At 31.9% G+C, this 16,876-nt stretch overlaps 2 protein-coding genes across 2 annotated transcripts; both read left to right on the plus strand.

Annotated features, from left to right (window-relative positions):
* Positions 1-2,384: 2,384 nt before the first annotated feature.
* On the plus strand, positions 2,385-5,013 carry LOC113699526 (7-deoxyloganetin glucosyltransferase-like). Its single transcript, XM_027219893.2, has 2 exons — positions 2,385-2,942; positions 3,929-5,013. The coding sequence occupies exons 1-2, from the start codon at positions 2,387-2,389 to the stop codon at positions 4,882-4,884; spliced, it is 1,512 nt and encodes a 503-aa protein (XP_027075694.2). The 5' UTR covers positions 2,385-2,386; the 3' UTR covers positions 4,885-5,013.
* Positions 5,014-6,738: 1,725 nt separating this feature from the next.
* On the plus strand, positions 6,739-15,036 carry LOC113698390 (linamarin synthase 2-like). Its single transcript, XM_027218198.2, has 3 exons — positions 6,739-7,035; positions 7,335-7,869; positions 13,858-15,036. Exons 1-3 carry the CDS (start codon positions 6,769-6,771, stop codon positions 14,799-14,801), a joined length of 1,746 nt encoding a protein of 581 aa, XP_027073999.2. The 5' UTR covers positions 6,739-6,768; the 3' UTR covers positions 14,802-15,036.
* The last annotated feature ends 1,840 nt before the right edge of the window (positions 15,037-16,876 follow it).

Below are 16,876 nucleotides of genomic sequence, written 5' to 3' on the forward strand. Positions count from 1 at the left end.
AATGCGATGTGTGCCCTAAATTTTGTAGCCTACCATTTGATGGACGACGGAGGCAGAAAGGATTGTTGCCAATCATATAAATTACATGTGTGTGATAGTATGGCATGGCTTATAATTTAATAGCGCAACAATTTAGATTGCTCGTCAATCAAGTCTTAGAGTGAACTTCAGTACAAAAGATCAATAATCATGACTTGATAGCACAACCAGAAGTTTGTAAAGTATTCAAAAAAAAAAAAAAAAAAAGGTAGAAACTCAAGATTCACGACTAGATTGAACCAAAAAATTGGACATGCTACTTAAACTTTATAATTGACACCAATAATTTCGTTTATTTCTGATTGCTTAATGATGTCAGGCGCGATGTTAGGTACTAAACTGAACCATGTGACATTAAGAGAGAGCCCTTCTCCAATCTAGAAACCATAAATGGCTGGAGAAATAATTCTTGAAAGAGAAGGATGCTGCAAATGCTCGAGATTCATTGGCTTATATTTAAATTGCCTGTGTCTAGTAAAAATATAACAGCAGAACATGTTCAAGAAATAGTTGAAAGATAACATGAATAATTGAACCAGAAGGTCGAAGTGGTAGAACTCAAGAATCACGACGTAATTGCACCAAACTATTAGACTTCTTCTTTTTACGTTATCGATATTGAGTTAAGTTAATCTCTTTTAACATAGTTTTATTCGTGTGAGATACGGCATTTTTTTTATATTAATTTTCCTGTTTTAGATAATATAGTTTTTGCACTTGACAAGTGATTAGACTATGATGCGTGATGCATGGGGTGTAAATTATACATATGTATCTATCTACCAACATCTGTAAGCAATAATTAATTCCTGGGCATTCTTCATGCCGATTGCAGATGCTTCATATATATATATATATATATATATATATATATATATATATATATATATATATCTGGACATTAACCAAAATTTAGCTATGTCCCTAAATCTCCCATGATTTTAATACATTTTTTCTGATAATTTTGGCCCTTCTCCAAGTATACTGCTATATTGTAGCTGTACGAGTATGATATGGTGCATTGCTGACTCTTGTATTTAACCTGCCGCCTCTCTAGGCTTAGGATGATGCACGTTGAGAAGCAATATTTATTCAACCTCCACAACCAAAGAAAATAACAAACTAAAAAACTTGTTTGGATACTCTTTTTTTTTTTTTTGTGAGATATTTTAAGGATGAATTAATCATATTAGCAAGCATTGCCAGCATTTCAAATTTCCAATAACTATTTGATGTCCTAATTGCGTGCAACTTCATACTATTCAATAGGTGAATGATGATCTCAACAATTTACAAATTTTCTACGGCAATATGGGAACAGTGTAGTTAAGAGGAAATTAAACTTTACTCAAGAATTAAATAAACTTTCTTGTTTTCATAAAAAAAAAAAAAAGGCCTTGTTAGTTGAGGGTCATTATCTCTATAGTTATGTAGCTCAAGTGTGTTATATATTTTGCGATCAGGTTTAAGCATAACCTTGCAGCTATTAATGTAGCCAAAATGTCATTTTTAAAAAACCAAGGCCGTGATCCTCTAAATAATGTATTCTTGCACTAACAGTTTAGCTAAATGTCATTTTTAGTGATGACATTTAACAAAATTTAACTTGCAACTTTTTTTTTTTAACTATAGATTAGATACTTAATATATATATTTTTTAATGAAAACCACCTAGAAATGGTGGGTGGTTGGGTATAGATCCTGATCTGTTTATTAAAATTTTTCGAAGAGTGCATGATAAAAGGATATACCTCTTGATTTTGACTAAATGAAAAGTTTACGAACCTTTAAATAATCCCAACATGCTCCACATTTATGGCACCATGAAGGTGTTTGAGTTTTTTACTTGAAATGTTGTTGTATTTGCATTGCTCTACCAATTTTTGAACACTGCTTTTGTTTTTTGGCCTTCTTTGAAATCACTTTATAGAATTGATCGTCATCAATGTTTTAGTTTTTAACTTGCAACCTAATAATTTGTTACATGTAACTTTTAAAGAAAGAAAAAAGTCATCAAATATATATATATATATATAAGAGAAAATTTAATTTACCCATATATAGAAGAATCTCAATGATGAATGAGAGGTTTAACCTGCAAACTAATAATTTCGTACATTTCATTTTCAAAAAAGAAAAAAGAAAAATATCATCAAATATCTATAAGAGAAAATTAAATTTACCTATATGTAGAAGACTCTCAATGATGACTGAGAGGTTTCAACTTGCAGACTAATTAATAATTTAGTACCTGTCACTTTCAAAAAAAGAAAAATGTCATCAAATAGCTACAAGAGAAATTTTGATTTACCCATATATAGAAGATTCTCAATGATGAATGAGGTTCATGCAGGATTTTATTTGGGAAAGGGAGCAATTAGCCATGGAAAATCCAATGAAAAAGCCTCATGCAATTTGCATCCCATATCCAGTTCAAAGCCATATTAGCGCAACGCTAAAGTTGGCCAAACTTCTACACCTGAAAGGCTTCCATATAACCTTTGTTCACACAGAATACAACTATAATCGTATACTCAAAGCACGAGGTCCAAAGTCTTTGATTGGTGCAGCCGGTTTCAATTTTGAGACCATCCCAGATGGCCTTCCACCAGCTGAAAATGATGGTGTTACCCAAGATGTTTTCCAGCTTTGTCTTTCAACTTCCAAAACCTGTTATGTCCCATTCTGCAATCTACTCAAAAAACTCAACAATAGGGCTTCAATGGATGATCAGTTTCCTCCTGTAAGTTGTGTAATCTCTGATGGTTTCATGTCGTTCACGCTCGAGGCAGCTGAAGAATTGGGGATTCCAAATTTGTTGTTTTGGCCCTTCAGTGCATTAACTGTGATGTGCCTCCTACACTATCCTCATCTTCGTGAACGAGGTTTTACACCGCTTAAAGGTACAAATTAGTACTCGCTAGTTGTGCATAATACAGTCTTAATGATACATAGATTTTAGTAACGACATTAATTAAAAACAAAAGATTCAAACTAAAAATTGATAATACAAGCTTGAATTAAAGGTTCTACCACTTCTTTTTTTGTTGCCCCTAAAAATAGGGTCATCCATGAATTAGATTGACTTAAATAGTTTTTTTTTTTTTTGGTTTCATTTAAGATTTTGAGTAGAAAGCAGATTTTTACTTTTGAATTCCAAAAGGAACGCATGATTCAGAAACCGAATAATTTATCCCACTTTATATGGAGTTATCAAACTCGTGAATCGTAATTCTGCGGTCAGTCTAGATGGTGAGGTGTCAAATGTGAATATTGCACCACCTAGTATAAATCACACATACACCGTGTGAAAAGGTACATAGAAAGATTATAAACATGTAATTTCCAAAGCGACAGGTTCCTAAAATCCAAAAAATTTCTCAACTTATTGCCATTTTGTCTAGTTTATATCCCCTTACAACCTAACTTTTAGATATTTTCACTCCCTAAATTTTAGAAACTCACGGAAATCCGTTAAATCTTAGTTAAGTACGAAAAGTTTTAAATATGACTGTAACCTTCAAAGTTTACGTATTGAACCTGAAAAATGCTTTTCAAGAAAAATAATTATAGAGTATGAAAGAAGCATTGAAGATATGAGAACACGCATGAAATTGACTATGGTTAGATCGTCTAATAGAGACATCCCACCACGTACCATATAATTTTTCCCATACATATGTGACACTTTGGATGTAATATTTTTTTTCTTTGAAGCAGCAAAACTCGGGAATCATGACTAAATTTCAAAGGGAAAATCAAATAGATCTTATATATGATTTAGTCGAATTTGCCAAATGCGTATCTTAATTTCGATGATATGAACTTCTGAAAATTTTATTCTTCCTGCTATATGTCATATACATCTCTTTTTGGGTTCAACTCACAGATGAGAGCTATTTTACTAATGGATACATGGAAAACACTATTGATTGGATTCCTGGAATCGATATCATCCGTTTAAGAGATATCCCAACCATAATTTGGGCGACTGATCCCAAGGACGAATTTTTGGAATGGGTAGTGAAAATAATGCCAAGAACTTACAAGAGTTCTGGTATCATTCTGAACACTTTTGACACTCTAGAATATGATGTGCTGAAGCAACTTTCGAACATGATTGATCATGTATGCTCCCTTGGACCAATTCACTTGCTTCTCAAAGATATACAAAAAAGTGATCATTCCGCTGAATCCATTCAATCCAATCTATGGAAAGAAGATGAAAATTGCATTGAATGGCTCAATTCCAAGAAGCAAGGATCAGTTGCCTACATAAACTTTGGTAGCATAACAGTGATGACTGAAGATCAATTGGGTGAGTTTGCATGGGGACTTGCTAATAGCATGCAAAACTTTTTGTGGATTATCAGGCCTGATCTCGTGGCAGGAGGGCAAATTGTTCTCCCACCCGAATTTGCGGTTGCAACGAAGGATAAAGGGATGTTAGCAACGTGGTGCAATCAAGAGCTTGTTCTAAATCATCCCTCTATAGGTGTATTTTTAACACATTGTGGGTGGAATTCTGTGCTTGAGAGCTTGTGTGCTGGAGTGCCAATGATTTGCTGGCCATTTTTCGCAGATCAACTCACTAATCGCCTGTGTTGTTGCACTCACTGGGGTGTTGCTGTGGAGATAGACAGTAATGTGGATAGATTGGAGGTAGAGAAGGTGGTAAGAGACTTAATGGAGGGAAAGAAGGGCAAGGAGCTGCAGCAAAAAGTTTGGGAATGGAAGAACAAAGCTGAAGAGGCAATAAGGCCATCTATTGGATCTTCATACTTGAATTTGGAAAAAATGATTGAAAATGTGCTTCAATCCCCAAATACTACATCTTTTGGTTAATTTTTTGCCTTTCCGTATCTAGTCAGGGGGTCATTATAATTTCATAATCTCATGATTAAGTGTTAGCATGGTTTCATGTATTTATTGGGAAAATAAATTGTAATACAATACAATTTACTTGTTACTGTATTTTGGTTGAATCTAAAATTGATTTTTGTAGCAATAACAACATAATACTGATTTGTCTCAGCTTAATTGAGCAAGAAGAAAAAAGTGAGGATGTTCAACTATAAGTGATTTTTTTTTTTAAAAAAAAAAGAAAATCTAGGTTAATTGAATTTGTCGCAATTGACTACTTTCATCTTGGTGAAGAACAATCACCTGTTAAGAGACATTTTCCCCCTCTTATTGTGACGTTGGTAAATGTCCCAATATTTAGTAATTTATGATTCTATCATGCCGTCCTTGTCTTTAACTTCCATGGTTGAGAATAACGAATTTTGAGTATATTATATATGTCATTGTCATACAATTTCAAAAAATAATAACAAAAGAAGTTTTCTTACACGATGAGTCTTTGTTTTTTCAACATTTAAGTTTCCTCTAGATCAAGAAATCAACATAATATATACACATGACTCAAAGACAAATTGTCCAGTAATATCAATCTTGCTTGAATATTAAGTTTTGTCAAATATTATGTCATTTTATGAAATTTCCAACAGTAACTAAATATTTTTAAGGATTTCATCCAAAAAATTGGCAATATAAATAGGAAGAGGTCGCTTTTAATATCAATAGGTTGACGTCTTTGGGTCACTACAAGTCTTTATTGCGTACTTTTAAAATTGAATTTTTTTAGTCATAAAATTCTTAAGCTACATTGTACAATTATTGTTGGAAGAGGTTGCTTTTAAAATTCTTGTGGTATAACATCCCCGTGGGGAAAAGGTAACCTAGTCATGAATTATTGAAGTTTCAAATTCTCAAAAAGGTTGATTATAGTTTGCCCCCTGCATGTGGGAATAATTAGCACTTTTCCCTCTAAGTGCAACGTATATTCTCTTTGCGTCGAGAAAAATATGATGTTTGCAATTTTAACCAATAAATTGTTTACAACTTTGACGGTTAAGGATATTGTACAATTATACCCTTCATCAAATAACTCAAAAATGTGTTTCCTCATCCAATTTATATGATTATTTGTTCATTTGTACATGCTTAAAGTTTGAAAATTGAATTATAATATTTTTCTTAAGCTCAACTTATGAAAACAATAAAAAAAAATTTGCTATTATTTAATAAAAATATTTTACTAGCGAAAGTGGACTATATGTTATTGCAAACATATTTAATGGGATCTTATTGCATTACAACATGGTCATTTTGGATTGTTGATGAACCATCTTCAAGTTTGTTAACGGTAATAAATATGCAGTAAATGAATCAGTAATAGTTAATATATATATATATATATATATATATCCTCATTTCAAGTTTATTTTTTGGAAAAATATATATGTTCATAATTAACTTTCGTTACTTCAGTTAAAACTTTATTAAAGGGCTCATTTGTCCTTCTGGCTAATCCGTTAAGCAGATTTATTAGAAGGTTTTTTTTTTTTTTTACCTAAATTCTACAGATGCAGAGTGCCTTTCGTTTATTGGGGCAAGTGCAAATGAACGCCATATTCAAGGGGGCAAAGTGTAATTAACCCATTTAAATATGCACAGCAAAAATTAAAAGGTCCACTTTGATTTTCACTGGACGTGTGTGACCCATGAAACATATGTTTTGTACTATATTTTGTGGTATAGTGTATGACTTTTGTGTAGACCTTTGTGTATGGTCCGAATCAATTTCTGCCCCAAATCCCATAAATGGCACCACCAATTAGGGACTTGTGCATAATACTTCGTCTTCGGGTTTCATTTACACAGAAAATGGGTTCTCTGGAAACCACAAAAACCACAAAAAAACATCATGCAGTCTTGGTTCCAATTCCAGCTCAAGGCCATGTTAACCCATTGATGAGACTTGCTAAGCTTTTGCATGCAAAAGGGTTCCATATAACCTTTGTCAACACTGAATTCAATCACAAACGTTTGATCCGATCAAAGGGGCCAGAATCAGTTAAAGGGTTCCATGATTTCAGGTTTGAGACTATCCCTGATGGGATGCCACCATCAGATAAAGATGCCACTCAAGATGTACGTCATTCAAGGGGTAATTAACCCTTTTAAAAATGTATAATTACTTGATTCAATGGGATATATGCTTGGGACCTATGAAAGGATGTTTTCCATTTATATTTTGTCGCTTTGTGCATCTGGTTCATAGTGGTAAAGAACTGGTACATATGGCATACAACATATGATTTTGTATACCTTTGTCCCAAAAAAGAAAAGAAAAGAAAAATCAATTTCTGCCCCATCTGCTATAAATGGCACCATCAATTTGGGACTAGCTATTACTTTCTGCTCCCGTCTATTAACTTTCATCTACGCAGGAAATGGGCTCTGTAGAAACCACGAAAAAACCTCATGCAGTTTTGGTTCCATATCCATCTCAAGGCCATGTTACCCCATTAATGAGACTTGCCAAGCTTTTGCACGCAAAAGGGTTCCATGTAACCTTTGTCAACACCGAATTTAACCACAAACGTTTGATCCGATCGAAAGGGCCAGAGTCAGTTAAAGGGTTCGATGATTTCAGGTTTGAGACTATCCCTGATGGGATGCCACCGTCAGATAAAGATGCAACTCAAGACGTGCCTCGGCTCTGTGATTCTGTCAGAAAAAATTGTTTGTCAAAGCTATCAAAAGTCCTTTGGGCTTGGAAAAAAAAAAAGATTAAGCTGATCTCGTCTTCCGAAGTGCCTCCTGTTAGCTGCGTCATTTCTGATGGTGTCATGAGCTTCAGTATCAAAGCTGCCGAAGATTTGGGCATCCCTGAAGTTCAATTCTGGACGGCTTCTGCTTGCTCTTTCATTGGATATTTGCACTACAGAGAGCTCATCAGGAGAGGGATTTTTCCATTCAAAAGTAAGTTCTATAAACTTCTTTCTTCTCCATGTCTTTTTCTCTTGTTTATGAGACCTGTAGTGTCACCGTCTTCGACGTCCCAGCTTAATTGGTATGGCTAAGCAATTTTAGGATCTCTTCCTTTTATCGTCTTACTTCTATTTTTGCACTGTCCTAATTATGACAGTGTTGAGAAGTAAAGTGACCATGGCTCAAGTCTTGACCCGGATGTGATCCGTTTTGACTTGGGTTTGAAGATGTTTAATTTTGATTACCCAAATTCAGCCTTGAATTATCCGCTCAACCATTCTAATAAAATTGATCGAATATACTTTAAAAAAATTATTGGTCAAGTATGAATATTGTTATTTTTATCGTATTAGGACTCAAATCCGACTAAACTTGGTAACACGTGTTTGGTCAACGAGTGAGGTGTCCATAAAAGGGGTGGTGTTTATTTCTTGCAATTTAATTTGAAAATAATATTTAACTGTAGGGGTACAATAGATATAAATATGTGCATTCATCTAACACATTAGGTATAATTTAAATATATTCTAGGTGTACTGACCGGTAGCATCTGTTAGAAAATTTCTGTTAATTTTATATGCATTAGTTTTTTTTTTGTCCAAATATGCATTAGTTATGTTATAAAATTTTATTTTACCGTTTCATTAGGTAACAGCTACATTTTTAAGATACGTACAAAACTAACATACGTAATACTTACTTGGCCAAGTACGGCACGGATCATAGGACAGATTTTATTGGTTAAAAAAAAAAACAAACAAACGAAAAACGGAAGAGGGGGAGTGAGGGGGACTCATGAAAGATTCTGGAGTTGGCCTACTTTGTTTTTTAGTAATCATAGAAAATTCGCCCATTGAAACTAGGTCCAGATTTGTGGCCAAAATGTTTATTGCTTTTCTGCAATGAGTAGTGTACTAAACCGAGGCCGATTGACCTCATGCCATGCATGGGAAAACAAATAGAGCACACAACCTTCAACCAGAGGTCCAATGCCAAATTGCCAAGTGCTTCTTTCTTTATGGTCTATTATTCTTGTGTTTAAAGTGTTTTGATTTGTAAAGGGGGTGACTAGGAGTGTATAAAATCAAAAAATTTCGATTTATCGATCGAATTCGAATTGAATTCGAAATTTTTCAAATCGGTAATTTGAAATTCAGAATTGAAACAGGATATTTTGATTTCGAATTATGCGAATTTGGTTCAAATTCGGTAATAGGATTTTTCAAATTGAAAATTCCGATTTTGAATTCACAATTCGAAATTGAAATTGAAATCGGAATTCGGAATTCCAATTTTGATTTCAAATTCATTTTTCATATATATATAATATTATATATATGTAATATAACATTTATATTATAATAATAATTTTTATTTTCATATCGATTTCAAATTCATTTTTATTTATATATAATATTTTATATATATATGTAATATAACATTTATATAATAATAATAATTTTTATAGTCCTGAATTCGGTGAAATCGGAATTTATTGAATTCTAAATTAAATTCGGAACGAATTTGAATTCGGAGTTGATGAATTCGAAATCGAATTCGGTTGGAAATTCTGATACCAAAATTTTGATTTCAAAGTTCCGAATTATCGATTTTGATTCTGATTCACACCCCTAAGGATAACAATTAATGTGCAGGCCACTAAACTATTCACTTTGCATGGTTTTAGTCCTTCAACTATAGGTTGTCGCAAATGAATGCTTGAACAAAAAAAAATTTAGTTTAAGGACTTCCGTCAATTGTGGGTGTTAAATGTAACGGAATTAGGGACAAAACCTACCAAACAAAAAAATTAACCCATGATTTGATTAAAAACCAGCCGTATTAAGTCAACTAACTACATGAAATTTAATGTTTCCTTGTTTTTTTCATCTTCCATCTTTTCTACCCCTAATTAGGCTGTTTTCATGGATTGATTTTTGTTTGGTTGGCTTTACCCCTAATTCCATCACATCTAATGACCAAAATTGACAGAAATCCTTAAAATAAACTTTTTTTTTTATTTAAAGGCTTGTTTGTAACAATTTATAGTTGAGAGGTCAAAATCATAGAGAGGCGATAGTTTAGGGGCTGTCCAAAGAGTTCGCTCTCTCTAATATATATATATATATATATATATATATATATATATATATATATATATATATATATATATATGCTGTTGCTTGGACATATAAAAAAACATGATAGAAGTTTGGGTTGGACCATGTACTGGGGATTGATGCGAAGGGAGCAGATTTTCGAGTTTCGAGGAGAAAATTTTGTCTAGACGTGTGACAGGGCGATGGTTTTGCAGCATGATGGGTTCTCTTTAATTTTATTTTATTAAGAGACTAAGTCTTGCAATGGAAAAGGAGAGATGAGGAGGCTACCGAGTCACAACCAGGATTTTCATGGTTACTTGGCGAATGTCATACCAATTGAAGAAAGAGTTGCAGGTAGGAAAACTGTGGACTAATTAGGAAAAACCTTTTTTAAACAAAGAAAAAATGGGAAAAAGTAGGTATAATATCAGAAACTTCCCTAAAGATTTCTCATAGAGTACTTGGTATTCTTGAGATTTCAATATCTCACCTACCTTTCTTTTTTTTCTCAAACGATAGAGGTATCTCACCTACTTTTATTTTAATTAAAATTTTTTGTAACGTATTAGCCTTCTTGCGAGAAATCAACATTAAAAAACTGCATATTGCAAGAGAGATGATATTTTAGCTTCACGAGAAAAATGCAATTTTGATACCTAAACTTTAACGCACAAGCGGTTTTAGTCCCCAAATTTTGGATGAAAACAAATTTGGTACCCGAACTTTCAAACTTTGAGCACATTAAGTATCCTTGACGATTTTTTCCCAAATTGTTACAGGAAAAAGCCATGTGATAGTCACCTGTCCGGCTGAAATGGAATTAAAAAAGGCCAAAAATGCAATTTTGGTACCTAAACTTTGACGCACGAGCGGTTTTAATTTCCAAATTTTTCATAAAAACAAATTTAGTACCCGAACTTTCAAATTTTGAATACATTAAGTACCCTTGACGATTTTTTCCCAAATTATTATCGAAAAAAGCCATATAACAGTCACGTGTCCGGTCACAATTATATATAAAAAAAGGCCCAAAAAATGTCAAATGCCATTCTAATACTAAGTATTAAATTTAAGGACTAATAGCGTAATAAAGAAAAAATTCAAGGACTAAACAACATCACATGAGTCAACAAAACCCAAGAACTGATACAAATGAGCTCCAATTCCAGACAAATTTTGTGACTTGATTCTTAGATTAATGTACTGGAATTAGAGCTCATTTGTATCGGTTCTTGGGTTTTATTGACTCATGTGATATTATTTAGTCCTTGAATTTTTTTTTTATTATGCTATTAGTCCTTAAATTTAATACTTAGTATTATAATGGCATTTGACATTTTTTGGCCTTTTTTTTTGTACAATTATGGCTTGACACGTGACTGTCATATGTCTTTTTTCGGTAACAATTTGGAAAAAAATTGTTAAGGGTACTTAATGTACTCAAAATTTGAAAGTTCGGGTACCAAATTTGTTTTTGTCCAAAATTTGGCGACTAAAACCACTCGTGCGTCAAAGTTTAGGTACCAAAACTGCATCTTGACCTTTTTTTTATTCCATTTTGGCCGGACACGTGACAGTCACATGACTGTTTCCGGTAACAATTATAGGAAACCACTGTAGCGGGTAAAATGAAGATGATTCTATATAATCCATAAATATAGGACGTTATAATCAAAAACAGCATTGTAGCATTTCGTTTTTGAAATACAAGTCCGTTTGGATTAGTTGTTTTTGGCGTTGTTTTTCAAAAACTATATGAAAAACTTTTACTGTAGATGTTTTTTAGATTATTTTTAGAAGTATTTTTAAAACATATTTTTGGGTTTTTTATAATTTATAATTTATAATTTTTATTTTTATATACATTTATGCATTTATAATATATTTATAAATATTTATAAATAAATATATTTATATATTCGCTAAAAAATATATAAATGTATTATTTTATATATAATACATAATATAAATATATTTATAAATGTATAAGTGTATATTATTATAAATGTATAAATTATAAATGAATATTATATAAATGTCTAAATTATAATTTATAATTTATAATTTTTATATTTTTATATAAATATACATTTATGCATTTATAATACATTTATAAATATTTATGAATAAATATATTTATGTATTTATATAAAACACAGATAATCCTATAAACACAGATATCTACCGAGGTTGTTGACGTTATAATCCATAAATTTTTATATAGGATAATCCATATAATACATTTATTCCTTTCATTTTTCATTTATGTATAAATGTAAAATTAATATTATGTATATTAATATAAATGTATAAATGTATTATATTATATATAATACATAATATACATGTATATTATAAATATACATTAATATATATATTATGTATAAATGTACATTTATATACATGTATAATATATATAATTTATTATATATATTATATTATATATAATTTATATATTATATAATATTCATATAAATATATTATAAATATATAAAAATATTTTTTAAATAACATAAAATGTTTATAATATGTATAAATAAATATATAAACATTTAATATATATATATAATATTAATTAATATTAATTATAAATCTTATAATATTATAAATATGGTGTTTATATAATATTTCAATTTGTAATATTTATTGTATATTTCATTATATAAATATTTATATAATATATAATATATAATTTTCAATTTGTATAATATACATAATATAATATATTATACATTATTACATTATTACATATTATGTATATTATATATTATACATAACATTATTATACATTATTATACACAATAATGTACATAATAATATTATACATTAATAATGTATATATTATAATATAATGTACATAACATATTATGTATAAATATTTACACATTTATGTATACAATATTACATATTATGTATATTATATTATGTATAAGTAATTATTGATAGTGCAAGGATAATGTCGTTAGTTGATGACATTTCATGAAATATCTAGACATTTCAAACTGATAAGGTAAGGAATATTTTGAAAATCTCATGGATGATAAGCAATGACAGAGCCACCCTGTAATGAAGGATGGGCAATTGCCATCCCTCAATTTTGTAAAAATTAAATAGTAGGCTTGAAAGGTTTGAAAGTTTTTTTCTTATAATTGTAACCCCTAAATTTTTGAAAATACAATTTTCGCTTTACATTGCCCCTTATATGTTGAAAAATCCCAATCTCCCCAAACATAACCCTCCCCCCCCCCAAATATTAGTATTTTCTTCTAGACATCTCTCCGTCGGTGAAATTGCTTTGAAACTATTAACATACAAAATTGAATAGGATATGGAAAATAAATAACGTTAGAAAGTTAAAACTTGAAAATTAAAAATAAAATACAATCTTAATGTATGCTACTTTTTTTACATAACAATAATATCAATTTAGGAATGCAGTACGGTCTTGACTCCACCATTAATGCTAAGTGATATTACAAAAAACCTTAAAGAAGATTTCTGAAATTATCACAGAAAGACAGATAGGATTGCAATATGTCAAGTAACTCCTTCAATTAGATCTACTGAGATGGGCTTCCACATGAGCAAGTAAATATGAGCAGTGATAAGTTGTTGATACTAAAACTAATGATACATAGGAGCTGTCATAAACAATAGAAACAGTCTTTCTAATTTTTCGTCTTTCTTTTACCATTTTCATTAACTCGTCAACAACCTCGGTAGATAATCCTATATGAATTTTCTAAAACACAGATACTGAAAGGAATAAAACTTGATAAGGATGGTTGTTCAAATGTCTAAAATTTGATTTTGATTGCTTGATAGTCTTCATAATTATTCCTCAATCTTAAAAAATGATTTTCGTTTTTCTGTCCAGATGACGATTACCTTACTGATGGTACTCTTGATAAGCCTGTTGATTGGATTTGTGGAATGAGCAATGTAAAATTCAGGGACCTTCCAAGCTTTTTAAGAACAACAGATCCCAATCACATTATGTTTGATTTCATGGGAGAGGAAGCACAGAGTTGTCTGAAAGCTCCAGCAATAATCTTCAATGCCTTCGATGAATTTGAAAAAGAAGCATTGGAGGCAGTCATTTCGAAGTTCAATTTCCCAAATATTTATACAATAGGCCCTGTAAAGCTATTAGCCAGGCACATTATTCCCGAAAGCCAAGTCAATTCCCTGAATTCAAGTTTATGGAAGCCTGACTCGAAAGTTTTCGAGTGGTTGGATCAAAAAGCACCAAAGTCAGTTGTTTATGTTAATTATGGAAGTGTAACAACCATGACTGACCATCATTTCAAAGAATTTGCTTGGGGACTTGCTAACAGCAAGCAACAGTTCTTGTGGATTGTGCGGCCTGATGTAGTGCAGGGAGGACAATCAGCAATGCTGCCTGAAGATTTCCTTGAAGAGATTCAGGATAGAGGGTTCTTAACAAGCTGGTGTGCACAAGAGAAAGTGTTGGAGCATTCAGCTGTTGGCGTATTTTTGATACACTGTGGATGGAATTCTATGATGGAAACTATTTGTGCTGGTGTGCCTGTCATCTGCTGGCCTTTCTTTGCTGATCAGCAAACTAATTGTCATTACTCTTGTGAGAAATGGGGAATTGGAATGGAAATAAATCATGATGTGAAGCGCGATGAAGTTGCAGAACTTGTACGCAAAATGATTGTGGGAGAGGAAGGGGAAAAAATGAGGTTCAACGCTAAAGAATGGAAGAAGAAAGCTGAGGAAGCAACTGAAGTAGGGGGATCATCTTACATTAATTTTGACAAGTTCATCAATGAGGCTCTTCATTACCAGGGATGAGTTGCAAAAAATGTTTCCTCTGTGACCTGAAAGGAAAAGATTGGCTGAAATGGCTTTGATACTCAAAATAATTCAATCATCCTTCTTCCCTCCTTTGCTGCTTGTCATCTTTCATTTTGGTCTATATTAGTCCTATTCATTTTAAACTACATCTTTATTTGGAGTTGCATGCCTTGGATTAAGAAGAACATTGCAATTAGAAAGTTCCATAAAGCATCAATTTTTCTTTTTTTTACATTTTCTGATAGGTTGCAATTTCATTATTTATTTTATTATTAATTTCTCCTATTACCTGATTTGATGTGGATTAATTATTAGATTCTACTCACTTTTGATAATTTGCATTTATTTGAAGGAATAAATCGAAAATATCATAACAAGTGCCAATTTGACAGTCATCAGGACAGAGTTCAAGTAGATCGAAAATACCATAACAAGTGTCAATTTGGAGATTTTTCAGCTCAATATCAAACGTAATATGACCCTTATTCAAACAGGTATGATCAAGGATAGCGGGATGATTCCAATTTTAATTATGCAACCAGGCCAATGGGTTTTCAATAGCAAGAGTTTCAACAACCATCATCCATGTCAGGTATGTCTCTTGAAGAAATGATTGAACTACTGGTTACTAATACATATCGATTTCATCAGCAGATACAAGCGATGGCGGATTAAGTGCAACTAGTGACAGTCGGGATGGCAGATCAAGTGTATCTATTGACATCCAAGATAACGCAATTAGCTTCTCACATGAGTGAAAATTTGCCCTCACAAGCCAACATCGACCTTGAAGAAGATAAAAGTGCAATTATTCTGATAAGTGACATGGAGCTATAAGAGTCTCAAGAAAATTGATTTAAAGATGCAATTGAAATGAAAGTTGAAGTGCAAGAAATGAAACCCCAACATCAACTCGTTCAAGTGAATGAATCTAGTGAACAACCTCCAAATGTTGTGACATCTCCTCCATTCCTTAATCAATATTCTCCTAACTCTTATTCGTCAATTCCTGTTAATGAAATTGACTTTATTATACTAGAAAATCTTAAATTTCGTGACAGGAATAAATTAAGAGTGGTGATGACAAGATATCTTGGACCAATAAATACACGTGAGAGAGGAGTAAATGGAGAATTCAAATTATCGCTAACTTGTTTAACGCCATTTACTAGTCCACGAAAGACCGTAACTCGTGTGTTCAAGAATTACTCTATTTACGAGGGTTATCAGGACTATATAGAGGATGAATCATTAAAACGAGTCTCAAGATTTTATCCTCCATGAACAAACATGACAATGTCTAGCCAAAAACATTAAAGAAAGGCGCTCATTGGGAAGCAACCCAATTTCTTTTAGTCATTTGGTCATTTTTGTTTATTAGTTTAAATATGTTTTCCTTGAGTTTGACTGATTTCGAGTTTCAATTTTCATTTTTGATGACTCATAAGTATCTCTATGACATGACGCGCACGCTTCATGTCGTATGGAGAACTTATGGTCAAAAAGATTCTTGCCCTCTTGACGTGCCCATGTCACGTTCGCGGGAAAGGTAAGTAATCAAAATTTGAAAACAGATTTCAATTTTCTGTTACTCTCTAATTTTGAATTTGGACAATAAGTTTTATTCATAATAATAATATTCAAAAAAATTTAAAACATTAAAAAAATTTTAAATTTTTTTTTAAATTACAAAAAAAAAATGGGTCTTTCCGTTTAGCAATAATTTCTGATGTTCAAAATTTGAATTTACAAAAATCTAAAAAATTAAAAAAAGTTTAAAAAAAAGAAAAAAAAAAAACTATTTTGTTTTTCTTTTTCTTTTTTCTTTTTTTTTTCTTTCTTTGCTTTTTCGTTCTTTTTTTCTTCTTCTTTTCTTTCTTTCTTCTCCCTTGTTTCTTCTTCTCTGTCAACCGAAAGCCCTCATCACCGCCGCTGCCATCTCACGTCTCTCACTTCCTCTCCCTCACTCTTCACCCGCGACGACCACCATCCGTAGCAGCCTATCATTCGCTCTCGCACGCCACCGCTACTCGATGCCACCAAGGCGACCCACTCACCGCCGCATGCTGCGG

The sequence above is a fragment of the Coffea arabica genome, chromosome 7c (assembly GCF_036785885.1).
Source record: "Coffea arabica cultivar ET-39 chromosome 7c, Coffea Arabica ET-39 HiFi, whole genome shotgun sequence".
In the NCBI taxonomy this organism is placed as follows: domain Eukaryota; kingdom Viridiplantae; phylum Streptophyta; class Magnoliopsida; order Gentianales; family Rubiaceae; genus Coffea; species Coffea arabica.

Bases quoted from the DNA above. Each gene is read 5' to 3' on its own strand.
- LOC113699526 (XM_027219893.2), top strand. From the start codon at position 2,387: ATGCAGGATTTTATTTGGGAAAGGGAGCAATTAGCCATGGAAAATCCA. The intron at 2,943-3,928 runs GTACAAATTAGT...TTCAACTCACAG, and splicing joins AGGTTTTACACCGCTTAAAG to ATGAGAGCTATTTTACTAAT.
- LOC113698390 (XM_027218198.2), top strand. From the start codon at position 6,769: ATGGGTTCTCTGGAAACCACAAAAACCACAAAAAAACATCATGCAGTC. The intron at 7,036-7,334 runs GTACGTCATTCA...TCATCTACGCAG, and splicing joins ATAAAGATGCCACTCAAGAT to GAAATGGGCTCTGTAGAAAC. The intron at 7,870-13,857 runs GTAAGTTCTATA...TTTTCTGTCCAG, and splicing joins AGGGATTTTTCCATTCAAAA to ATGACGATTACCTTACTGAT.